The 27568-nt window shown below is 48.0% G+C and overlaps 1 protein-coding gene across 3 annotated transcripts in view; it reads left to right on the top strand.

Moving 5' to 3' along the window:
• LOC119974000 (FYVE, RhoGEF and PH domain-containing protein 3-like) overlaps positions 1 to 27568 on the top strand; it is a 351115-nt gene that overhangs the window by 180071 nt on the left and 143476 nt on the right. For all 3 annotated transcript variants that reach the window (XM_038812760.1, XM_038812759.1, XM_038812761.1), the window contains exon 2: positions 22644 to 22811. In XM_038812760.1, the coding sequence (XP_038668688.1) occupies positions 22644 to 22811 (168 nt within the window). The remainder of the gene's footprint in view (positions 1 to 22643; positions 22812 to 27568) is intronic.

The raw sequence follows: 27568 nt of genomic DNA, 5'->3' as shown, positions 1-27568 counted from the left end.
CCTTTTTTTATTCAACTCTTTTTGCCCAGGTTTGTGCCAGGGCTGTAATGAGGTCGGGAGCCTGGTGGTCCCAACAGAATCAGTTGCACGGTTGTTGAGGAAGTACTGCTTGATAGCACTGTCGATGGCCCATGGAATTGCTTTCAAGATTAGACTGATGGAGGGTAATTGGTTGGATTGGTCCTTAGCCATTTTTGTGGAAAGGACATGCCTGCACATTTTACACGATGCCAGTGTTGAGGCAGTACTGGAAAGGCTGGGGACGAGATTAGTTCTGGGACGCAGATTTTATTATGAAAGCTGGCATATTGTCAGGGCCTACGGCCTTTTCTGCATCAACTGTGCTCAGCTGTTTCCTTATCACATGGAGTCGGGGTGAATTGAATTGGCTGAGGACTGGTGTCAGTAATGGCAAGGACCTTGGGAGAAGGCCAAGGTAACTGAATGTGGCAGGACTGCAGGGCTTTGATTTGGTTCAGTGATTGTGGGATTACTTAGCTTGTTCTGCATCATGTTGGACAAAGCAGCCCACTTAATTACCACCTGACCCACCACCTTCAATATCCACCACCGATGCACAGTGGCAGCAGTGTGTACCTTCTACAAGATGCACTGCAACAACTCACCAAGGCTTTTTTGACAGCACCTCCCAAATCCATGAGTTCTACCTGCAAGGAAAGAGCAGCAGAGGCATGGGAACGCCACCACCGGCAATTACTCCTCCAAGCCATGCACCATTATGACTTGGAAATATATCACTGTTCCTTCATTGCCATTCGGTCAAAATCCTGGAACTCCCTTCCAAACAGTGCTCTATCATATGGACTGCAGCAGTTCAAGAAAGTGGCTCACCAACAACACCTTGAAGGAAATTAGGGATGGCCAATAGAAATGTTGGCCTGGTTCACCATGTTCCTATATTGTGAATGAATACAGAAAATGCCGCTGATTTTGCTAATTACCACGTGTTATTGTCCTGTTTTGTACCTTCGTTGATTGACCACCTCAGTTTTCGATATGCCTAGTGCTACTCCTGGCATGCTCTTTTATATTAATTGAACCAGGATTGATAATGGTAGGGTGAGACATACATGACGTCAAAGATTTTGTTGGAATTGGATTCTGCTGTAGATGGCCATGGCACCTCTTGAATGCCCAGAGCTGCTAGATCTATTCTGAACCTATCCCATTTAAAAAGGTGGCAGTGCCATGCAACCTCTTGGAGGGTGCTCTCCGTGTGAAGAAAATACTTTTTCTCCATGAGGACTGTGCAGTGGTCACTCCTATCAACACTATAACGGACAGACACATCTGAGACTGGTGGTCTGCTGAGGATTGTAGGGGAAAGATCTGGTACCTAAAGAGTTAATGGGATTGACCGTACCAGTGATAATAATCATTTATTGTCACAAGTAGGCTTCAATGAAGTTACTGTGAAAAGCCCTAGTCGTCACATTTCGGCGCCTGTTCGGGGAGGCCGGTACGGGAATTGAACCTACGCTGTTGGCATTGTTCTGCATTACCAGCCAGCTGTTTAGCCCTCTGTGCTAAACCAGCACCTATTCAACGCCAAATTCACCATTAAGGCAAATGACTTGAAGCTAAGGGCAGTCTAGAGATAGTTAGCAACTAGTATGGGGTCTCTATTCCTTTTACTCTCTGCTGTAAATATGTACTTAGTTCAGTAATGATAATAAAGACTCTTGTAACCTCAACAAAACTGCTTCATGGTGTCCAAGCAGTATACATCACGGATAGTGACAACAGAATAGACCAGGGATGATAGTTTTGTTTCTTGGTGTTATTTCTCCCAACACCTGCTGTATGCTGAGTCTGGCAGATAGATCCTTTAGAACTCTGCCAGCCCAGTCAATCGTGGTGCTACCAAGCTACTCTTCATAAGTCCTTGATAATTGATAATGAACTCCTCCCGCTAGGCGTATGTCATGTTCCCTTGATGATGATATGCGGCAGGAAGTTTGCGACAGAGCAACACAGAAAATAATAATCCCTGAAAAATGTTCTGCTTTAACAGAAAGTGGTCTGCACATGATATTTCAATAGGTATTGGAGAGATATGCCGATGAAGTTAAAGGAACATGCTGGCAAAGATAGGAACAGAAAATGTGGCGGGATGTTATTGTTGGGAGCCTGCGATTCTATTTTTCAGGTTGTTTCTTGGGCGCCAATGTTCTGAGTGTTACTGCGGAAAGATGGTTTGGAACATATGATTAGGTGACAGAGTTTATTGACTGATATCCAAGAGCCCCATATAGTTAAATGTAGTTTTGTAATGTTCCAATCGATTCCATCTTGGAATCCAGACATGCTGGAAATCCTGTGCACGAAGGTTTAACTAAGGAAGAGTTTGGGACTCCATGATGTTCCATTGACTGAGAAAAACCCTCCAAGAGATGGCTGGATGTACATGCATTTTTGAAAGCCAGATGAGGATTGTATTGGAATTGAGGTCAGCTTGTAGCTGTGTAGCCTGCCAACACAGATATGCAAAGGGAAGTATGAGGTGGGGATTCTACTGAAACTTACAGGTTACTGAGAGGGCTAGATAGAGTGAACATGGAGAGGATGTTTCCATGGTATGATAAACTGGAACCCAAGGGCACAGCCTCAGACTGAAGGGACGATCCTTTAAAACAGAGATGAGGAGGAATTTCTTCAGCCAGAGGGTGGTGAATCTGTGGAACTCTTTGCCGCAGAAAGCTGTGGTGGCCAAATCACTGAGTGTCTTTAAGACAGAGATAGATAGGTTCTTGATTAATAAGGGGATCAGGGGTTATAGGGAGAAGGCAGGAGAATGGGGATGAGAAAAATATCAGAGATGATTGAATTGTGGAGCAGACTTGATGGGCCGAGTGGCCTAATTCTGCTCCTATGTCTTATGGTCTAACACCCGACGGTGAGGCATAAGCATGAATAGTGATCTTTGGGTATGGTATCAGAGTGTGACTGGTGCCTATGAAACTGTATTCTAGCAAGGGGCTGATCTGTTCCAGAGAAGAGATGGAGAGAAAATTGAGAAGAAACTTAAAGTGTAAAACAGCTCGAATAAAATATGATTTGTTGCTGATGTAGTTAAAACTTCTAGTTTTGTGCTGTGCAAACATTGGAAGTGTAAATGACTGTTGAAGTTATAGCTTTACATCTTCATTAGCAATAGTGATGCACTTTCCACTTCAAATTCATGTTTCCTATTCACTTGTTACATATTCACTTAGTATAAAATGTTAATGTTATGGTACCTGTTATGACCTAAGACTATTCCTCCTTGTTAATGGCTGTTTTCTCAAAGTGCAGTCAAGAGAAACAAATTGAATTTATTAATTGCAAGTTATTTTGATATCTGGGTTAACGGTTGATGCAGGTACATTTGTGGCACCACAGAATGTTTATAAAGTTTCTAGTCAGAGTTTATTTGGTGCAACAATTTGCATATGGACGATCACCCAGATGGCACAAAGAGCCAAATGGCTCTCCCAGTCCTTAGGTGTATTTATATTTTAAACTTTGTTTTAAACTAGGGCACTTGGCAAGTATGGACCCTCCCCCACTCTTTGTTGGCACCCTTCCATCTGTGTGGGGTGATGGACAGACAGCAAATCCATTGGTTATGGGACAGTTTCACATGGTGCACTTTAGCTGATGTCTGACTAATCCCATGAGAGATGGGTTCTGCCACCAGTGCCACCAATGAAATTATTATCAAGTGTTGGTTGCTGTTTTCAGCATTGGCACCTGTTGTCAAGCCACTGATCTATGCCACTTCACAGGTGATGTCGCCATTTCCCTTTGTTGGCTAGTGTCTCCCAATATAAAAATTGATGACATTATATTATCGCTCTGCTAATGGTTACAATAAGCTTACGTTGCTTTGTTAACTATTTTTCTGTAATACAATTGTAGCACAAGCTATTAGATGGCCCTTGTACTTTTTAAGAGCATTGTTCTTCTTTTGCCTGAAGGCAGGTAAAGATGGGTTTGTAGGAATGAATACTGGATAATTGTAGTCTTTCATCAAACTAAAAACCGCTCCAGCACATGAAAAATGTGGGGCGGGATTCTCCGACCCCCCTTCGGGTGGGAGAATCGCCGGGGGTCGGCGTGAATCCCGTCCCCACCATCCACCAGCCTGCCAAAAACCGGCCTGGCGTGAGTCGCGCTGCCCGCCTCGTTGAATGGCGGGGTCTGGCGCGACTCAATGGGCGCCAGGGCCACCCGAATTCTCCGGCCCGTGATGGGCCGAAGTCCCGCCCGCCTGTAGCCGGTCCCGCCGTCATAAATCAGAGTAGGTCCCTTACCGGCGGGACCTGGCAGCGCAGGCGAACTCCGGGGTTCCTGGGGGGTCGCGGGGGATCTTGCCCTGGGATGTGACCCCCACAGTGGCTTGGCCTGCGACCGGGGCCCACAGATCCACGGGCGGGCTGTGCCGTGGGGCACTCTATTACTCCGCATCGGCCGTTGTGGTCCTCCGCAATGGCTGATGCAGAGATGAACCCTCCCACGCATGTGCGGAGATGATGCCAGCATGCGCTGGCGCTCCCTCGCATGCGCCGACTCGCGTCGGCTGGTGGAGGCCCTTCGGCGCCGGTTGGCATGGCGCCAACCACTCCGGGGCGGGCTTAGCCCCTGAAGGTGCGGAGGATTCCTAACCTTTGAGGCGACCCGACGTCGGAGTGGTTCATGTCACTCCGTCCCGCCGGGACCCCCCGTCCCGCTGGGTGTGGGCGAATCCCGCCCCTTGTTATTGTGCAGATTTCAATTTTGGAGCTTTCATGCTGATGCCAATGAGAGACCAATGGGCTTGTGCCAAAGATTGGCAGAGATGTGGGAGTTGACCACTTGATTCATAATAAAGTTGCATTTCCTCGAGTAATTGACAGTAACTCAACCGTGTTTCAAGATTCACAGACACATTCACTGTCTGTGAATTGAAAAATTTAACGAAGAAGGATCTTTTGTAGAAATTTATGATTTTTCATTTGACCATTTCTGGTTAAAAAAATTAGAAATAAATTAGATGGAAAATCCAGGAATGATGGAAATAGGTCATTCAGATCACTTCATCAAATTTACTTTTCCCTAATTAATATTTATGACCTCTGAAATTTAAGTTATTTTCTTGGTTTACCTGTCTATTATATCTCAATATCCTCCTCTCCATCTTCAGCTGCATAGCTTGATGTTAGATAATAATCTTGCCTTATTCCTGAATTATTTTGCACTCATCAATTCTGCTGCCTTTTCCCCACATTATGTCCAGTATATACATTTCTTGCAGCATATGGTACCCCAGAATTTCACACACCGTTCCAATCGCAGTCACACCATTGCATTGCCAAGCTTTCCCATAAACGGTTGAGGACTTTGAGTTAAGGCTACATGCTGCCTTTTATTTATTGCTTCACATTCGCTACTTTGGAGTTTGTGTTCATTCCTCAGCTGCAACATCAGTTCAGGCAGTTTCTATTTGCACTGTTGCTGAAGTATTATAACCCTGGAGCTGGGGCCCCAACCTGTCCCTACTCCAAACTGCTTAGCCCTCGGTTGTAGTATAAATGCAGCTCAAATCTGATTCAGTTGCTATTGCCAATTCCCATTCTAGGTTTTCCTATTATGATTAATTTTCTTTTTGCTAATGCACGTTCAATGGTGTTGCATTTCACTTCAATCTAATTCTTTCTAAACTTTCTTTGTCTTCTGTCTGATCATTGTTGAGAGCAGAAGTTGGAATGATCATACTAACTTTGATGAATTACATTTCATTGTGAAAGTATAAATTTATTTTGTCCTTTTATTATAAGAAAAAGAATTAGCAATTTGATGGTCATTCAGGTTTTTATTTCCTGCGTTTGGGAACCTCTTCAGTGATGAAATTTTGAGTATAAAGCTATAATGTGAGTTTGCAAGATGTTATGTACATTGAACTTTTGTACAGTTGGAAATGTCTCATTTGTGGATCTATTTTACACTTTTATTTTCCCTGTTCTCTCACTCCCCACAGACTCTCTCACTGCCTGTCCCACGCTCCCCTTCACTGCCTCTCTCACACTCCCCTTTCTTGCTCTTGCTGCTTTGCTCCAGTCACCTTTCTCATTTTTTTCTTGCTCTCTTCCCTTTTCTCTCACTCCATGCCCTTGTTTTCCCTTTCTTGCTCTCACTGCCCTCCCCTCCCTGTTTTAAATTCTCTACTTGCCCTCGCCCCTCCCCATTTCTCTATCCACCCTGACTCTCTATCTCTATCCTTCCCCACCTCTGCTTTCTCTAATGGCGGCTCTTTTCTTGCTGTTGCCTTTCTGCCATGTTCTGTTTGTCTTTTGCTTCCAGGGAATCAGGGAGGTTTTTTTCTAACCCCCTCGTTCCCCGCGTGAATTGTGATGAATGGAGTGGGGGAGGAGAGTATTATCTGGAATTCTGTACAGTCAGGTGCCTTAAATGTGCCATCAGCTCTGGGATGAGTGGGGGGGGGGGGGGGGGGGGGGGGGTGGCAGGTGAGCGGTGGTGGAAGGATGCTGAAATGAGATAAAGTTTCAAATGTCGAGATTATTTTGAAAGTCCTGTGAGTTGGGTGAGAAATGTTATTCTGAATTGTAAATGACGGGTGAGACGCTATGCTCGTATCTCTATCCCAACATTTTTTGGTTTAACATGAGTACAGCAGCTGAGGGTTGTCATTGTGCAGCAAGATTGATCAGCAATTGATTAGAAAAGAGTGAAAACCAGACTTAACCAGTATGTAGAAAGCAAATTGACACATCAAACAATGTAGTCATCAGCAAGATGGACTCTGGAATTTTACGATGAAAATCGAGATTTTGGGAGCCCTGCATCAAGACCCCAAAAGAGTGGTTCGCACTTGAGGTGAAATGCATGTGCTCTGGTCTCAGAATGACCTGAATTTTATTAAGATGCTCCAGTCGCTTGCGCATTGTCCCGTGGCAGGTGTGTGCTGTAATGAAGCGACTTTGTAGTTCAGGCCTTCTGGCTACTGTGGAAAATCTCCCACCTGAAAGGCACACTTGCAGAACGCCCTGCTGATGGGTCATCTTCAGACACAAATCATAGAAAAATTGGGGATTGGGACTAGAAGTGCCCCTCTGCCCTGTTTTTCATAGGAAAATCCCAATGGAGAAATTCGGCAAACCTCTGGGCAACATTGAGGTTAGAAGACCTGGTACCATGAGTCAGCATTACCATTTTCATGACTGCTTTTTTTTCTGATAGCGCATACGGATAGGTCATTCTCCCGGCACGTATGCAAGCAAAATCAACCCCAAATTCTTGAAGAAAAGTGCTCTGTGGGGTTTTGTGCTGTTTTTCTAAACAAATCAAACTGAATATGGTGCACCTCCAGTTTATCCCGTTGTGAACTAACTTCACTTGTAACTTGGTATATGGATCAACTGAAGTAAATGTTTAAATTTAATAGGGAAACTATCGATGTAATTTTAGCATGATCCTTGAAGACTAATTGATGGGATCTAATGTCTACTTTTTGAAACCCTGTTGATTAATGCTGGGCTATCAAACTGCCTTGGCGCACCTGACTTGGGACGCAACAAGGCCGTTAAATCTTGCGAGAGGTCTCTCATGAGATTTGCCGTACCTGGGAGGCCTCATGAGGTCTAACAAGATCTTGCGCGATGTCACAATCTGGATCTTACCCTCACTGGGCATGATCCAGATTTGCATATTTAAGTGAGCAGTTAGGCTTATTTAAATATGCCAGCGCTGGATTCTCCCACGGCCCGGATCGATTGCCCATGCATAGGAGACCTTGCCAAGATGCCGATTAGTACTGGTCCACAAGCATGGACCAGGCGTAATGGCAACTGAGGAGGGTCTCCTCGGCCATCGGAGGCTCCTGGGTGGTCACGCTCTGGAAACGGGGGTCTCCTGGCACCTGGGCACCAGTACAGTAAATTAAGGTAAGTATGATCTTGGCGAGGCGTTCCTCGCCTTGGCCAAAAAGACACAGTCCTGTTCGATGGCGGGGTTGACCCCCACTAAACGGACCCAAAATGGGGGACACTTTTTTCTCATTAAATTGCGCCCATATTTCTGAGTGCATTTCCTAGTTTTTGGTCTGTATTTGAACCCACTGTATTATTTCTTTTAAGCCGTTTTCCCTGCCAGTCGTTTTGTAGTAAGACCCAAATTGAAACCCCCACCTGCTCCCGACTGCCGCCACACCCCATCCACTGAAGGAAAGGCTGAGAGTTGAGAATACTATGTACTCATGTTATTGCATGTCAGCACAGTCGCTTGTAGATGATTAGTCATGATTAGGATGACTGCTTTGCATCATGAGAATAGTTTGACTATTTAGGCTGGGCCAATCTGTACTCAAGGTGCTGATTACGTGCAGGACATATCACATGCTTACTATGCGTCATTGAATTTTTTTTTAAGGAATATTTATAATATGTGGTGCGGTGAGTGAAACAATTTGTAGTGTTTGAGCACCTCATTTTATCAGAAATGTACATTGCATTGTGCCTAATTTCTGCAATGATGAGAAATCTGCATTTGGTGCAGATGAAACTGTAGATGAACGATTACAGAGGATTGTACAGGTACTGTCAGCACAAACCTTATCTATATTGCTCAAGTATAAATGCTTCTCACTTTCCAGAGACTGTTTGAGTTTTGTACACGCAAAGCTGATCCCTTGTTTTTATCTGGCGTCCCTATGGCCTATTGGTAATCTGCTTCCTTGTACTATATAGCGGATTAACATCAGGCTGCCTTGTAAACGGGCGCTGGAATGTGGCGACTAGGGGCTTTTCACAGCAACTTCATTGAAGCCTACTTGTGACAATAAGTTATTATTATTATTATTTCCATGTTTGACTGCCTCATTTCCCATTCGCCCAATCCCATGAAAATGGATGGCACTTGATTTTCTTCCTTCAAGATTGTATGCCAGGTTTCAGGGGAATACTGCCTACTATTAGTTCAAAGTAGCTTAATTTTGATATTTTCAATTTGTTTCTTTCAGCAAGAAATATGTCCCCCTACACAGTTTTGATAACATTAATGGATGGTTTGATTTTTGGGGGGGGGCAGAAAATTACTTGTAATTAACAGATACAGTAGGCTGTAGTTGTGTATTCATCTCTGTTACATTTCTTGCTTCATCACATTTGGTTGAAATGAAAGGTTCAAATTTCCAAAAGATTATCCACTCCACATAATTTAATGCTGATTGGTTGCATGAGCTGTCAATTTATTTTTTGAATAATAAAAGGGCAGTAGTTAACCATGCCATGGTTCAGGTACCTTGCTGACTGATCAAAAAATCATCAAAAATCACTGCAATTCATCCACCTCTATGTGGCGCTAACAATTGCACACAAAGACTCGAATCGGCACAAGAGAGGCTTTATTACCGTGAGGTGCTATTCCTTCGGCTGCAGCTGTAGAATGGCATCTCAGGGGAACTTACGAATATTTATACTGCTCCATGTGGGCAGAGCTAGCCGGCAGGGGCTTACCGGAAAACCTGTAATACAGGTACTGCTGTACATCCCGTAATGCAAGCGCACACATACATATAGACAGTGGTAGATCACCACATTCACCCCCTGTAAAAAATGAGTCCGGTGGGGGTGACGTGAAACTATAATACATAAACGTGATCTATTTACAGAGGGGGAGGGGAAGAAAAAAAGAACCAAGTGTCCATCGGGCAACCCGGCACCCGTCACAGGTTCAGTCGGACCGGCGGTCGGCGACGTCTGCCCAGGCGGTGTTGGCGTCGACGGCGTAGGTGCTGGCGGTGTTGGTGTTGACAGCGTAGGTGCTGGCGGTGTTGGTGCTGGCCAGTGGCTGGATGGCTCCGGGAGCAAGCCGAAATCTTCCATGTCGTCTAGTGTGGGCAGGGGAACAAGGGATGGACCTGGTGGGGCTGAAGTCGGTGGCGCCGGGGAAAAGGAGGGTGGCGCGTGGGTAGGGAGGTGTGTGGGTGTGGGATCGGCACCCGAGGGAGCCAGGTCCCTGAGCGAGACTGTATCCTGGTGGCTGTCGGGGAACTCCACGTAGGCATACTGGGGGTTCGCGTTGAGCAGGCGTACCTTGTCCACCAGAGGGTCTGCCTTGCGTAGCCTGACATTCCTACGAAGTAGGACCGGCCCTGGAGCTGCGAGCCAAGTCGGGAGCGACTCCCCGGATGTAGACTTCCTAAGGAAGGCAAAAACACGTTCATGGGTGTGTTGTTAGTTGCGGCGCACAGCAGTGACCGAATGGAATGGAGCGCGTCAGGGAGGACCTGCTGCCAGCGAGTGGCTGTGCGGTTCCTGGACCGTAGGGCCAGCTGGACGGCCCTCCATACTGTCCCGTTCTCCCTCTCTACCTGCCCGTTTCCCCGGGGGTTGTAGCTGGTCGTCCTGCTGGAGGCTGAGCAGGAACTGATGCAGCTCATCGCTCATGAATGCGGGATCCCCTGTCACTGTGGATGTAGTCGGGGAAACCGAACAGAACGAATATGGAATCAAGGGCCTTGATGATGGTGGCAGACGTCATATCCGGGCATGGGATGGCGAAGGGGAACCTAGAGAATTCATTGACCACACTAAGGATGTAGGTGTTGCGGTCGGTGGAGGGGAGGGGCCCTTTGATATCCACGCTGAGGCGTTCAAAGGGTCGGCACGCTTTAACCAGGTGCGCGCGATCTGGCCGGTAAAGGTGCGGCTTGCACTCCGCACAGACCTGACGGTCTCTGGTGACTGTCCGTACTTCCTCGACGGAGTAGGGCAGATTGCGGGCTTTGACCAGATGGTACAACCGAGTGACCCCCGGATGGCAAAGGCTCTCGTGCAAGGCACGTAGCTGGTTCACTTGTGCGCTGGCACATGTACCTCGGGAGAGAGCGTCTGGGGGCTCGTTGAGCTTGCCGGGGCGATACAAGATCTCGTAATTATAGGTGGAGAGCTCGATTCTCCACCTCAAGATTTTATCGTTTTTGATCTTGCCCCGCTGCGTGTTGTTAAACATGAAGGCTACCGACCGTTGGTCAGTGAGGAGAGTGAATCTCCTGCCGGCCAGGTAATGCCTCCAGTGCCGCACCGCTTCAACGATTGCCTGGGCCTCCTTTTCAACAGAGGAATGTCGGATTTCGGAGGCATGGAGGGTGCGGGAAAAGAATGCCACGGGTCTGCCTGCCTGGTTTAGAGTGGCGGCGAGGGCGACATCTGAAGCGTCGCTCTCTACTTGGAAGGGCAGTGTCTCGTCTACTGCGTGAATCCCGGCCTTGGCTATGTCTGAGCGAATACGAGCGAAGGCCTGTTGTGCCTCGGCCGTGAGGGGAAATTGCGTGGACTGGATCAGCGGGCGGGCTTTGTCCGCGTATTATGGGACCCACTGGGCGTAGTACGAAAAGAACCCCAGGCACGTTTGAGGGCCTTGGGGCAGTGGGGGAGGGGGAGCTCCATGAGGGGGCGCATGCGGTCGGGATTGGGCCCCAGTAGTCCGTTTTGGACTACGTAGCCGAGGATGGGTAAGCAGTCTGTGCTGAATACGCACTTCTCCTTGTTATAAGTGAGGTTGAGGAGAGATGCGGTGTGGAGAAATTTGGCAAGGTTGGCGTCATGGTCCTGCTGGTCGTGGCCGCAGATGGTGACATTTTCTAAGTACGGAAACGTGGCCCGCAGTCCGTACTGGTCAACCATTCGGTCCATTGCTCATTGAAATACCGAGACCCCGTTAGTGACGCCGAAGGGAACCCTAAGAAATTGATAGAGGTGACCGTCCGCCTTGAAGGCAGTGTGGGGACGGTCCGATTTACGGATGGGGAGCTGGTGGTAGGCGGATTTCAGGTCAATCGTTGAGAAGACCCGGTACTGTGCAATCTGATTGACCATATCAGATATGTGAGGGTGTGTGGTGCGGTGAGCAGCGCAGGTATACTGCGCGGGAGCGGCCCCAGTTGGGGGGGGGTCGGTTTTGGGGTCCACGAGGGTTAGGATGGGTGGGCCGCGCGGCTGGCGGGGTAGGATTGCACATTACGGGAAGCGGCCGTCATTGAGAGTGCTAAAGTCTTTGTTGCCGCAAGGTCGAGAGCGACCCCTTCCAGCAGTCATTGCCGGATGGGGTCCGATGCAATACCCGTCACAAAGGCATCCCGCATGAGGAGATTCGAATGTTCCGTGGCCGAGACGGCCTGGCAGTCGCAGTCCCGTACTAGAGGGATAAGGGCCCACCAGAAGTCCTCAATCGACTCACCCGGTTGCTGAATGCGAGTGGCGAGTACATGTCTCGCAAACAGAGTGTTCGTCGACTGGGCGTAATTCTCTTTGAGAAATTCCATGGCCCGGGCGTAGTTAGGCGCGTCCTGAATCAGCGGGAACACGCTGGAGCTCAACCTTGAGTATAGGAGTTGTACCTTCTGAGCCTCCGATGGTGTAGGGTCCGCTGAGGTGATGTAGGCCTCGAAAACAGCCAGCCAGTGGTTAAAGTCTTTCCTGGCGTTCGACGACTGCAGATCCAGCTGCAGGCAATCGGGCTTAATTCTGATGTCCATGGGAAAAGTGGATGCAATCTTGTTGAAAGTGTAGCCTGTGAATTTCAAGCCCTCTATATTTTTAATGGTTGATCTTTGAGCAGTAAAGAAATTTACCGATAAGAATAAAAATGACAACTGCGCGTCTTCCAAACAGTCCTGTGATGGATTCCCCACTGCCCATTGCCGGTAGCGGAGTTCCCGATAGTGGGATTTGCAACAGAATCCCTTGCGATCTCTGCCCTGCATAAATTTGCATGGCCAGATACACTGAATGGTTTCTGAGCACCGCTCCCAGTGCCAGTGTGAAACAAGCGGTTTAGCTCCGGCAGGAGAACATAGGGCGGGATTCTCCGATAATGGGGCTAAGCGTTGACGCCGTCATAAACACCGGACAGTTGAGGCGGTGTCGGGCAGGTGGAAAGCGTGGACTTTTTCCCGCGCTGAGGATTGATGGGGGCGGGGTTGAAGCTGAGAAACGCGTGCTTTTTTTTCCCCGCGTGAGAGCGGGAGGGGGAGGAGGAGAGCCTGCTGGTGGGCACTGGGGAGGAGGGGTAGCCCCACGATGGGAGGGGTCGGAGGAGTGGCGGGAGTTGCCGGGGTCAGCAGGAGTCAGCTGGCTTACGGGAGTACTATGGAGGGAGTAACGCGGCTGGGGGGGGGGGTTACCGGGTTACTGCTGGAATGGCCAGGAAGGAGCTGGAGTATGCAGGGGGGGGTCGGGATGGGGATTTGCCGCCGTGGGGAACTGGCCGAGCGGGGGGGGCGCTGGCCAGTGGTGGGCAGGGGAAGGGTTATGGCTAGTCGGTGGGGGAAGGGAGCCCCCTGATCCGGCTGATAACTTGGAATGTGAGGGGACTGAATGGGCCGGTCAAACGGGCCCATGTGTTTACACACTTGAAGGCGGATGTGGCCATGCTTCAGGAGACGCACCTGAAGGTGGCGGACCAGGTTAGATTGAGCAAGGGATGGGTAGGCCAAGTGTTTCATTTGGGGCTGGATGCAAAAAATCGGGGGGTGGCGATCCTGGTGGGAAAGAGGGTGTCGTTTGAGGCGTCAAATGTGGTGGCGGACAGCGGCGGAAGGTATGTGATGGTGAGCGGCAAGCTGCAGGAGGGGCGGGTGGTGCTGGTGAACGTATACGCCCCGAACTGGGATGATGCGGGTTTTATGGGGTGCATGTTGGGCCGCATTCCAGATCTGGAGATGGGGGGGCCTGATAATGGGGGGGGACTTCAATACAGTGCTGGATCCCCCATTGGATCGATCCAGGTCCAGGACGGGTAGGAGGCCAGCGGCGGCTAAGGTGTTGAGGGGGTTTATGGACCAGATGGGAGGGGTGGCTCCTTGAAAGTTTGCGAGGCCGAGGGCCAGGGAGTCTTGGACTGGCTCCCATGTGCATAAGGCCTATTCCTGGATCGATTTTTTAATTATGAGCAGGGGGCTGGTTTCGAGGGTGGAGGATGCCGAATATTCGCCGATAGTCATTTCGGATCATGCCCTGCACTGGGTGGACCTCGAGCTGGGGGAGGAGAGAGACCAGCGCCCGCTCTGGCGCTTGGAGGTGGGGCTGCTGGCGGATGAGGAGGTGGGCGGGCGGGTTCGAGGATGTATCAAGAGGTACCTGGAGGCCAATGATAATGGGGAGGTTCGAGTGGGGACGGTCTGGGAGGCATTGAAGGCGGTGATTAGAGGGGAGTTGATCTCCATCCGAGCCCCATAGGGAGAGGAGAGAGGGAGAGGCTGGTGGGGGAGTTGGTGAAGGTGGATAGGAGATACCCGGAGGCTCCGGAGGAGGGATTGCTGGGGGAGCGGCGTAGTCTTCAGGCCAAGTTCGACTTACTGACCACCAGAAAGGCGGAAGCTCAGTGGAGGAAGGCACAGGGAGCGGTTTATGAATATGGGGAGAAGGCGAGTAGGATGCTGGCGCATCAGCTCCGTAAGCGGGCTTTGCCCCCGACTATGTCCCGGGCGCTGATTTCCTTGATCCTTAAGCGGGACAAGGACCCCCTGCAGTGTGGATCATACAGGCCGATGTCGCTGTTAAATGTAGACGCCAAACTGTTGGCGAAGATCTTGGCCACAAGAATAGAGGACTGTGTGCCGTGGGTCATCCACGAGGACCAGACGGGGTTCGTGAAGGGAAGGCAGCTGAACACCAACATACGGAGGTTCTTGAATGTTATTATGGTGCCGGCGGTAGCGGGGGAAGCGGAGATAGTGGTGGCGCTAGATGCGGAGAAGGCCTTTGATAGTGTTGAGTTGGGGTACTTGCGGGAGGTGCTGGAATGGTTTGGGTTTGGGGAGGGGTTTGTCAGTTGGGTGAGGCTGTTATGTGAGGCCCCGATGGCGAGGGTGGCCACGAATAGGAGGAGATCGGAGTACTTTCGGTTATACCGAGGGACGAGACAGGGGTGTCCCTTGTCCCCCTTGCTCTTTGCGTTGGCGATCGAACCCCTGGCCATGGCGTTGAGGGAGTCGAGGAACTGGAGGGGACTGGTGCGGGCTGGGGAGGAGCACCAAGTGTCGCTTTATGCGGATGACTTATTGCTATATGTGGCAGACCCAGTGGGGGGAATGCCGGAGGTGATGAAGATTCTCAGGGAATTTGGGGACTTCTCAGGGTATAAGCTCAACCTGGGTAAGAGCGAGCTGTTTGTCGTGCACCCGGGGGACCAGGAGGAGGGGATTGGTAGGCTTCCACTAAAAAGAGCGGAGAGGAGCTTTAGGTACCTAGGAGTCCAGGTGGCCAGGAGCTGGGGGGCCCTACACAAACTTAACCTTACAAGGCTGGTGGAGCAAATGGAGGAGGAGTTTTAAAGATGGGACATGTTGCCGCTGTCGCTGGCAGGCAGGGTGCAGTCAGTCAAGATGACGGTGCTCCCGAGGTTTTTGTTCCTGTTCCAATGCCTCCCCATCCTTATCCCGAAGGCCTTTTTTAGGAGGGTCAACAGGAGTATTACGGGATTTGTATGGGCGCACGGGACCCCGAGGGAGAGAAGGGTGTTTTTGGATAAACACCGGAGAGTTTTACGACGGCGTCATCTGGCCGCTAGGAGCAGCGATCCTGGGCCGCACAGCGGGGCAGCATGGCACTGGAGCACCTCGTGCAGCTCCAGCTGCTGATATGGGCGCCAGCATGGGTGGCACGGGTCCGTGCATGCGCGGCAAGGTTGGCGAGGTCCGTGTGTGAGTTGCTGTCTCCGTGGCGGCGCCCAGGTAACATGGCGGAGCCCGACGGGCCAGGCACAGAGGAACATTAGGCCCCCCCGGAATTAGCCTGCCCGCCAATCGGTAGCCCCCAATCGTGGGCCTGGCCACCATGGAGGCCTTCCCTCCCCCCCCCCCCCCCCCCCCCAACCAGGACGGCCTCCGCAGCCAGAACGGCGAGATGCCACCGGGTAGGACCACACGTGAAGGATGCTGGTGGGACTCAGCCGAACTGTACGGGCATTTGGCCCATTGAGCACGGAGAATCACTTTGGGGGGGTGGGGGGAGCACCATTTGTGCCGATTCTCCAGTTGGAGAATCGGCGTCCCGGCGTCGGAGCGGCATCGCGTGATTCACGCCCCCCCCCCGGATTCTCCGACCCGGCGTGGGATCAGAGAATCCCACCCATAGTATCCTGAGTGGAGATTCCAGCCCCCTGTGTCTGCGCTGATGATTGGTGCAAGTGTAATGGAAAGATATTTCTTCAAATATCGCAGCTCATCCAATTCTGGGCTCTTTAGCATCCCTGAATGTGATCGCTGCACTGTTTACATGTCTTCAGCTGCCAGCACCCTAAACTCTGGAATTCCCTCCCGAAGCCTCACTTTCCGTCTTTAAGATGCACTTTAAACCAAACATTCATCTTCCCTAATATTCCCTCTGTAACTCGGTGTCAAATTTTGTTTGATAGTTGTCTTGGGACGTTTTACTATTTCAAGGTGCTGTACAAATGCAAATTGTTGCTGTTACTGCCTCAGGGCATGCCATAATTTGCATCTGTTTTGAACCTATTTCCAATTTATGTCCTGCACATTAATATAATTTCCTTGCTGGAGTAGGGTTCTGTGGGCACACATTCCTGCACTATACCATTGCTAAAATGGTTATTTATGTATGAACCTCGATTGTGGGAGCATATGCAGCCAGGCCTATTCTATGAACACCTTACCTGCTAATGCCTATGCTTCAAAAGTGTTGCCTTCTGATAGCATAAAAATCAAGAATCAACTATTCTTCGGAAACCATCTGTTTTTCCATGCTCCTTTCCTGCTCAAGACCCCTACTCCAAACCCACTTTTTGTTTTAAATTGAACATTTTGCCACCTTCCTCAAATCATCTTTTCTGGGACATTTATTTTTCCCTTGTGCTTCAGTCAGGTGCCCCTTGTGATGCTTTTCTATTTTAAGGTACTACCTGCATGTATGTTGATCTGAGTGAGTTATGCATAGAATAGATTAAAGCTACTGTAAGTTTGAATTGTTTTTGCAAGCTGCAGGATGTTGCATCGGTATTTTTTTTTTGCTTGAAGCAGGAAACTGCATTGACCACATTCAAGTTAGATGTGTTATTGATGAGCTTTGTTTGAGATCTTTCATTTTTTCAGAAGCGAGACAGTCGCATCTTCCTTATAAAATTTGTACTGTGTAGTTGGGCTACTTTCAGGTCACCTTTCCTGTTTGAGCTGCAAAATCCATTGTCATCTGTCAGCCCAGCAATTTAAATCTCGCATCAAAACAAAAATCCTTTAGGTTGGTCTTGTAATTCCTCTTTCAAAAATTACTTTTAATCAAACTCTCAGGCCAGGGTGGCACAGTGGTTAGCAGTGCTGCCTCACAGCGCCAGGGACACGGGTTCATTTCCGGCCTCGGGTGACTGTGTGGCGTTGGCACTTTCTCCCCGTGTCTGTGTGGATTTCCTCCGGGTGCTTCGGTTTCCTCCCACAGTCCAAAGAAGTGCAGGTTAGGTGGGTTGGCAATGATAAATTGCCCCTCAGTGTGCAGGTTAGGTGGGGTTGCAGGGATAGGGCAGGGAAATGGGCCTGGACGGGGCGTCTTGGATTAAAAGGGTTGGTGCTGGCTCGATGGGCTGAATGGCCTCCTTCTGTATTGTAGGGACCCCATGATACTTTGATCTATGAATTTTGAAAAGCTTTCTTGAATTAACCTTCCTTAAAAGCCATAACATTGTTACAAATTAGCTCTGAAGACATGTTATTTTTGGGCTAAGGTTTGATGAGTTTCCCATTTGTTTTTCTGAGAAAGGAAAAGTACCACAACCTGCTAATTTCAGCCTCCTTGCAGACATGTGGTATAGTGTTTGATCTCTGCCTCTTTAGCAGCTTCATTAGTCACAGGGCCGCTAACAAATTTGGAGACGAGGAGCCTTGTGTTTTATAGGCCGGTCTAGTGTGTCTCACCCACTATCGGTTCGCATTTTGGTCAGTCTGTATGTTCCACGCGAGCAAGTTGCAGCAACAGCTTTCAGATTATTCTAGCTGGACTAAAAATAGTGTATTTGACTGATTGTGAAATCGTCACGTCATCAAGTTTTAGTTGACAGTCAATTGCAAGCAATGCGCCACAGCCTGATATTAACTTAGTGCAGACACTCCCTGAGCAGGGTGTTAACCACTGATTTTGCAAAGCTATGTTTTAAGTTCCAGCAATAATCTGGGCAGTTTAGAAAATAGCTCCTAATTTATTGTATCGATTCAGACAATTTCTGTCATCACCCATCCAATTGTTAGTTTGTGCAGTGCACAAATGGTTGTTATCTGTGTTTCTCTGCCCAGAGAACTTGGTAAACTGGGTAGCTCAGATTCGTATCTCAGTGTGTGGTTTAAACTATACAATGTACTGGTAAAGGAAGCACTATTTTTTGATATACAATCATTGAAGTGTATGGAAAACAGATTAATTTATCAGTGTTGGCAAACTTATTACTTCTGACCAAATATGACTTTTACTTGTGTTACAAGGTGGAACTGGGGTAACAGAGTGTGCATACCTTATTTTCTTTTTTTTTTTTGCATACCTTATTTTCATAAATGTTTAAAATTCCATGATAAAGCTAGTATGAACACTTTTCAAAAAATATATTTTTATTCAGGACATTTTAGTTTTACATACACAACTTCTCATTATGAACACCGCATCAACCATAACACCCCAAATGCCCCATTTTGTAACTATAAAACAAATCAACCCCACCCCCCATTCCGCTGACGGTTACCAACTCTTAAAGAAGGGGATGAACAGCCTCCACCTCGAGTAGAACCCCTCCGAACCCCCAATGGCAAACTTTATCTTCTCCAGATGTAAAGATTCCGACAGGTCACTCGCCCACCCCGCTGCCCTTGGCGGCTCTGGAACCTGCCATCCAACCAAAATCCTCCTCTGGGTTATCAGGGAGGCATAGGCCAACATATCAGCCTCTCTCCCCTCCTGCACTCCCAGATCTTCCAATACTCCACGTATCACCACCTCGGGGCTCGGGGCCACCTTTACCCGTACAATTCCCGACATTGCTCCTGAAATGGACTCCCAAAATCCCACCAATTTCGGACAGGACCAGAACACGTGTGTGCGGTGCCAGGCCCCTTAAACACCGCTCGCATCTGTCCTCCATCTCCGGAAAGAGCCCACTCATACGTGTCTTTGTCATATGTACTCTGTGCACCACTTTACATTGAATTAAACTCGTGCAGAGGTCGAGTTTATCCTATGCAAAGCTTCACTCCAAACCCTCCCTCAAATGTACCATCCAATTGCTCCTCCCACTTCCTCTTCATCTCCTCCGGCGAGGTCCTCCCCCTCTCCATTAACTGCCCATAAATATCCTTCCCTATCTTGTCCTCAGACACTATCTTTTCTAGCAACAAAGGGGCGGTAACCGCGGAAGGGGAGCCAGCTCCTTCCTCACAAAATTCCTAGTCTGCAAGTGCCGGAACCAGTTCCCGCTCGGAAGCTGGACCTTTTCTACCTGAAACTCTGCAAACTTACCCTCCACAAACAAGTCCCTAAAACTCTCTATCCCCTCCCATTCCCAGACCCTGTACGTCAAATACAACCCTGCTGGCGTAAATCTATATTTTCCACCAATCGGTGTCGACCGTAACTTGCCCTCGACAGTAAAATGCTGCCTAAACTGATTCCAAACTCTTAACGAGGCAACCATCACCTGGCTCATAGAATATTTGGACAGTGAGACAGAAGTGGAGCCATCACTAGTGCCCTCAGACTTGACCCTATACATGAAACCTCCTCCATCCGCCCCAAACCGACCCACCCTCCACCCATTTCTGAACCTTCTCAACATTCGCTGCCACATAATAATTAATCAAATTCGGCAACACCAGCCCTCTGAACACCTGTCCCTCTGCAAAAAGGTTCTCTGAATCCAAGGCACCTTAGCTGCCAAAAGAAGGCCAAAGTTATCCTATTTACCCTCCCAACAATAGATTTGGGGAGGAAAATCGGGAGACTCTGGAAAATAAGGACAGTCATTTTCAAGGTTTGCACCCGCCCTGCCAGCACTAGCAGGAGAACATCCCACCTCTTCAAATCCTCCTTCGCCCCCTCTATCAAGTTGGCCACATTCAACTTGTGCACAGAGGGGGTCCTGTACAACAACCTAGCCAACCAATAAACCCCTGTCCAAACCTAAACTGATCCCAAACCTCAAAGATACTCCCACTCAACCCGATCAAACGCCATCGCTGCGTCCATGGAAATTATTACCTCCATTTCCTGACCCGTCGGTGGTGCCATCACCATGTTCAATAATCTCCTTATATTGGTCAATAATTGTCACCCCTTCACAAACCCGGCCTGGTCTTCAGCTATAGCCCCCAGCGCACAATCTCCAAGCATGTTGCCAACACCTTAGCCAACAACCTTGCATCTGCAATTAGCAATGATATAGACTGATAAGAAGCACACTCCTCTGGATCCTCCTCCTTTTTCAAAATGAGCAAAATCAAAGTTTGTGCCAATGTGGCCAGAAGGCCCCCCCCCCCCCCCCCCCCCCCCCCCCCCACCACAAGCTAATAAATAATTGAACATTTCCATTAGATGAGGCCCCAACCTGCGAACTTTTCATAAAATCCCACTGGGAATCCGTCCAGGCCCGGAGCCTTCCCAGACTGTATTGAACCAATGCACCTCATCACCTTCTCCAACCCAAGTGGAGCCGCCAACCTCTGCACTTTCCATTCCTCCACTACCAGGAAATCCAAGCCATCCAAGAACTGTTTCATGTCCGAGTTTCTCCACCCCCCCCCCCCCCCCCCCCCCCCCTCCTTCTCTGACCCATGGTAAAAGACCCGAGTACAAAGCATTTTGCCCACCCTGGCCATGTTCTTAAAGACATAAAAGAAATCAATGATTGGTTTATGGTGACTATTGATTTAGGTATGATGTAGAATAAAAAATTCCCCAATTCTGAATCAGTATTGCACCTCTGTATTTCCATAACGATTGACTTAAATTATATTTTGCCTATGCCACTTGGGCTTTGTGCAGAGGTAGAGAGACAGGTAGATAGTAGCTTTGTATGTAGCTATGTAAATTAACTGTGCAAGTGTTTACATTAGCAGTAGAAGTTCTCTGTAGGATTTGGGCTCTGTGTGTGTATGTCTGCACGCATAGGTGATAGAGGTGTGTGTACAGGGGAGACGCGTGTGTGTGTAAGAGATAGAAGTGTCTGTACAGAGAGTGGTGTGTGTGGAAGGGAGAGAGAGTGGTCACACACAAAAGAAAGCTGGAATTTGGGGAGCAGTCTGGTCCTGCCATTTTCCCCTTTTGCTTGATTTGAAAATGTTCCTGTTGGAAGATGAAAAGGAGATTTAATGGTGCTTTTCAAAATCATGAATCTGGATAGATTAGATCAGGATCCTGTTGGAGGAAGGATTAAGAGTCAGATGACTGGTTTAAGCTGATTGCCAAAGAAGCAACATCAACACAAGGGGAAACGTTTTTACGCTGCGAGTGATGAGGATCTTGAATGCACTATCCGAGAGTGTGGTGGAGAAACATTTAATTGAGGCCTTGAAAATAGAATTAGATCATTATCATGCAGGATGGATGCACTGGGATTGCTGTAAATTACAATTTTGCTGTGTTTACTGGTGGAATCAACCATGAGGAGTTTCAGGCTGAGATATGCAGCTCTGTTTAAAGAGTGAGCAACTTCAATACCTGGTCCATCACATCAGGGGAACATAATTATATGCCGAAATTGCATAAAATTGTACATGCAAACTTAGTTAGATGGAAGCTTTAAACCCTCGCCATCTGAAATAACTAAACCAATTCGCTATGATAAAACGGCTTCATTCTGAAGAGGCTTTGGGCCTTGGGATGTTGCCAACCTTATGGAGAAAATGCATACAGGCTGTGGGTTCTGATTGGATCATGAAGGAAGGCACAGATTTGTCACTGGTGAGAACCATGAGCTGATAAACATTTTAGTGTTTATTCTTCATTTAATGCTCAACTCATAAACACTTCACTGCTGCTGGGTCTCTTTTTTTTAATTCCTTTATCAGAGTTACAAAGCCAAAGTGCAGAGTGGACAGGGGCAAACCCCTAATCCAACTCCTTACCTGCTCCAAAAACCAATGCAAATTGAATCCAGTTCATGGTCCCCACAGGAGTGATGGACCAGATCCAGGCATTACACCTGACCTCACGCTCATCGTAGCCAAAAGGCCAAGAAGTGATTGCTGCTGGGTCTCTACAGCAGTTACGTAGTACGTGAGAATAAAAGGGATGACTTTCCCTGCCATGTTAATATCCTCCTCTTGTGGGGAAGTACATGACTCGGAACTCAAGTCTTTCAACAGGATGGCTGCCTGTTGGGATATGATGAACAGGTCTCTGTAAATATAGCCTCTGCTGCTGCTTTAAGTAGCTTGCAAAGAGGTTTTTTCTTTTACTTCATTTTTTATTATAATGATTCAATAAGTTTGAAATTTCAAGCTGCACTAGTGATATTAAAGCAGATTACTAAAATACATTGCAGTTATTTCTTAGTAAAATAACATTCTGAGCATTGTTAATATATGAAAAAAAATGTCAATTCGAAAATAATATTGTTGAAAAGTTTCACTGAATAGAATGTATTCTCTGTTCCAGGCTACTCCAGAGTACCACTGCATGTCAGGAGCAATTCTGAGTCCAACTCAACCTTCGAGTTAAGAGGTCACTTTCAGCGCCTCAGTTCTGTACCATGCATTCAGCAAACAGGAAGGAAGCTAACCAACAAATCAGCAGTCAGGAAAGTCACTGCCCAAAAACCTCAAGGCAAGTTCCAAATGTGAAGCACTGAAATTGCATTAAGTGGTGAAATAGCTTTCAATATTCTGGCCAGCAACCTGATATAATGAAGGTAACACTGAGATAAATTGGATTAACAGTTGTGTTTGCAAGGCTGTGCAAACAATTTCCAGTGGACAGAATCAAACAAAATATCGACCAATGAGTGTTACTTAAAAATATTGAAATGTATTTCATTATTTTAGAAGTACAATTAAAACTGTGATATACATGGTTGTTTCGGGATTTGCTCTGAATGCCCCAATTCAGAATTAACAGTGTTATGAATGTAGTGAAGTCCCATTTTGAATGTGTTCTGCTATCTGATTAACAGTATAGTTGAATGCAACGTGACAATTTCCTGCCATCACAGCATTTTCTCCCATCCCCCTGCCTATGCTGCCCTTTAAACACAAGTAGCAGCAATGTGTATGAGCTGGTGCCTCCTATGTTCAGCTGTAAGATCACAAAAGGGCGTGCCCAGGTTTTAACCAACTTCCTGAGTGCATTAGTTCCACCAGAGTTTTAGGTTCCATTTGCAAATAGGCTGCTGCTTTTTACAGGTCTGCACATTTCTCTAACTTTTTTAAAAAATATTTTATTAAGGCATATAATTTTAACAATTTTCAAGAGGAAGAAACAACTAATCAAATAACACCCACCCAACCAATAACCAAACCCATCTAACATGGCTTACATACACAATTCTCCAATCCCCCTTTCCCACTAACTATTTCCCATCTCAACCAGCCCCCCTGCCTCCCCCTTTCTTTTTACCCCCCCCCCCCCCCCCCCACCCTCCTTTTCTGCTGACAGCTTAATTGTCCCCAAATAAGTCGATAAACGGCTGCCACCTCCGGGCGAACCCTAGCACGATCCTCTCAGGGCGACCTTGATCTTCTCAAGCCTGAGAAACCCGGCCATGTAACTAACGCATGCCCCCAATTTCTGGGGTTCCAAGTCCCTCCGTGCCAACAAGATCCGTCTCCGGGCTAGCAGGGAGGCAAAGGCCGAAACATCAGCCTCTCTTGCCCCATGGACTCCCAGGACTTCCGACACACCAAAAATCGCCACCTCTGGTCTCGGAATCACCCATACCTTTAGTACCTTTGACATGACATCGGCAAATCAGTGCCAAAATCCCCATAGCCTTGGACATGCCCAAACCTTGTGGACATGATTTGCAGGCCCTCCCGCACACAGCCAACACCTATCCTCCACCCCTTCAAAGAACCTGCTCATACGGGCCACAGTCATATCCACCCTGTGGATCATCTTGAATTGTATCAGGCTAAGCTTGACACACGATGAGGACAAGTTGACTTTGCTCAGGGCATCCTCCCACAATCCCGCCTCTAACTCCCTTCCCAATTCTTCTTCCCACTTTTGCTTCACCTCCAATATCAGGGCTCCCCCCCCCCGGATCATATTCCTCCCTTGCCGCCTCCCCCTTCGCTGGTGTGCGTGCATCCTACTAGCCTTCTCTCGATATTTGTACACTGCCCCCTAGCCTTTCTCAACTGCCCCACCACCTTTCCTGTAGATAGCAAACCAAACTCCATCTGCAGCTTCTGCCACTCCAACAACCCCGCCTCTGGGGCCTCCAAGTACCTCCTGTCCACCTGGAGAATCTCCTCCACTAATCTATCCATCTCCGCTGGTCCGCCTTCTCCCTGTGTGCCCATATCGATATAAACTCCTCTCTCACCATTGCCTTCAACACCTCCCATACTGTAGCCAAAACCTCCCCTGTATCGTTCATCTCCACATATCTCCGTATAGCCTCCCTCACCCGTTCGCACACCTCTTCCTCCGCAAACAACCCTACATCTAACCTCCAGTGCGGGCGCTGCCCCCTCCCTTACTCACCCGTAAGTCCACCCAGTGCAGGGTATGATCTAACACCACTATCGCCGTGTACTCAATGCCCACCACCCCCGCCACACACAACTTTATCTCCTATCTTTTCCCCAGCCACATTTTGTTTAAGCAGGCTCATCAATCTTCAGATTCTTTCTGAACATAGTGGTGAACACATTGCCCTGGGTTGTACTGCTTGTTGTGGTGTTTGAGAAGATCCAAGACTAATGCACTGAGAACAGAAAATGCTGGACAATGGCAGCAGGTCTGAGCATCTGTGGAGCGACAATGGAGCTCATGTTTCGAGTCTGGATGACTCTTTGTCAAAGCTGCTGAGAGCTCTGAAGAGTCATCGAGACTCAAAATGTAAGCTTCGTCCCCTCTCCACTGACGCTCAGATTGTCTCGCATTTTCTGCTTTCGTTTCAGATTCCAGCATACACAGCAATTTGCTTTTAATCCACTGGAAAAGTCACTCCATCTTCAGGTCTTGCAGGTAGAGAATTCTGACCTCTGGGTGCAATTCCACTTTAACCACACCACTTAAACCCATCCTTACACCACGACCAGTAAATATGCAGCCAGACTGGAGTCTGGCCAGACAACTGCAGGAAATACTGGATGAGGATAGAAGCAGCAGTAGTAAGGTTGAGTATGGGTGCCAAAGCTGCTGCTTGTGGGGACAATCAGACGATCTAGCCACTTGGGAGGTGTGCTATGATATAGTTTGCATAACTGGATGGGCTTGGGGACTGGCAACGCTACTCATTTGGGTAGTCAAATGTTTGATGAATCATGGAGTTTGATGTTGCTTATAATGAGGGGTTGTGGGTTGATGATACTTTGGAGTTGATATGCCATGGGGGGAGCAAGATAACGGTGCTCTGTGTGGGAGAAGGATAAACATTTAGCATCTTCAGCTGGCCGGGTCCTAAAGGACATAGCTACTAGACTGGGCCTGCAGCAGAGGGAAACCAACAAGAGGGAAAAACACACTCGGTAGAAGTGACCACCACACAGTCCTTGTGGAGATACAGTCTGTCTTCACGTTGAGGATACCCTCCATTGTGTTGAGTGGCACCTTTTCTGTGCAAAATGGGATAGACTTTGAACAGATCTAGCAACTCAAGACTGGATATCCATGTGGTGCTGTGGATCATTAGCTGTAGCAGAATTCCACTCAACCACAATCTGTCACCTCATGGCCCAACATATCCCCCACTCTTTACCACAAAGCTAGGAGATCAACCCTGGTTCATCGAAGAGTGCAGGAGGACATGCCAGGAGCAACACCAGGCATACTTAAAAATGAGGCGTCAATCTGGTGACGCTGCAACACAGGACTACTTGCATGCCAAAAAGCATAACCAGCAAGTGATAGACAAAGCGAAGCAATTCCAGAAACAACGGATCAGGCCTAAGCTCTGCAATCCTGTCACGTCCAGTGAATGATGGTGGACAGTTAAACAACTCACTGGATGAGGAAGCTCTACAAATATCCCCATCCTCAATGATGGAGGAGCACAGCACATCATTGCAAAACATAAGGCTGAAGCAATCACAACAATCTTTAACCAGAAGTGCTGCATGAATGATCCATCTCCAATATTGTAGATGTCAGTCTTCAACCACATGATGTCAAGAAATGGCTGAAGGGATGTGAGCGCTGGATCGGCTTCATTTACACGAGCTCTGGCTCAGCTCATCTTTTAATCAGCGTTTTCATCCTTGTGCACATTTCTTTTTTGTCTTTTCTTGATTTACATAGTTTACACAATGTTCCGAGAATTGTTGGTCTGTGTTTCTGCATGGCAGAGCTGAGTTTGAATGTTTCAATCCTTAATTGTTCATGGCGGCTGGAGGGTGTTGGGGTGAGGCCCTGTCTTTGGTGGTGCAGTTGCTTTTGACGGTACGGTGTGCATCGACTTGAAGATGCTGTTCAGGCTGAAGATCTGGGCTCTGAGGTACAGGCCATCAAGGCCAATTACAAAGAGTAGCGGGGTTATAAAGACAATGGCGATGCATGAGGAGATTCTTGCAATAGTGAAATTTGATGGAGCACATCTAATACTTTCTTTGAGGCCTGTGAAAAAGCCTTTGTCCTGAGGACTGCCTTGCATTTCCGCATCTTGGTTATTATCTTGGACTTTGCTCCCTGTTGATCATGTTGTCTGCTTGAAGTTGTCAATTTTTTACATTCACAGGGAGGTGAATCATGTGGGTGTTTATCCTGATTTAGCAAGTTTATATCGTGTCAAGCCAAAAGTTGAATGTGGAATTTGTGCACAGTCTTAATCCTAAATGTATTTGGGCCTTATATTGTCTGGCAATTCTTGTGGTGAAGGGAGGGAGATTCTTTTTGTTGTCTCCCCCCTGTCTCATTTAGAAGGAAGGTGAGCGGGGTGAGGTGTGGAAGGTTGGAGTTAGTAGTGTTAGTTTTCCCTTGCCATGATTAAGCAACGTCCCACCAGTTCGAGCTAACCAGTTTTGGGTTTTTTATTATCTTGCTTTTTCTTTTAATTTGGATTCGGAGCATCTTGATTTTAGGCCCAGACAGATTGCATGTCATAGGATGGCTGTCTGCTCTGTCCTGGACCTGGAAGGGAGTTAGATTGCATTGTGGGTGTCAATGTAATTCCTCCTCAGCTCTGGGATCTCAGGTTTTATTCCTGTTATTTTTCTTTGCAGTTGCGGGGTGATGTAACTGTGTTGTTGACTGTATCCTGCTTTGGTGCAGACAGACCTTGTATCTGTGGAGGGAAGACACTGGGGATAATGTCCCTGAATAATTCATTCTTCTTTGTTCCTATGCTTGTAATGACTTATGTTATGTGCTGCACCTGTTTTGCATTGATACCTATGGCTTTTTTTCTCCTTTTCTTTTGT

The sequence above is a fragment of the Scyliorhinus canicula genome, chromosome 11 (genome assembly GCF_902713615.1).
Source record: "Scyliorhinus canicula chromosome 11, sScyCan1.1, whole genome shotgun sequence".
In the NCBI taxonomy this organism is placed as follows: domain Eukaryota; kingdom Metazoa; phylum Chordata; class Chondrichthyes; order Carcharhiniformes; family Scyliorhinidae; genus Scyliorhinus; species Scyliorhinus canicula.
Note: the sequence above shows the minus strand (reverse complement) of the source record. Positions and strands in the feature narration are given on the sequence as shown.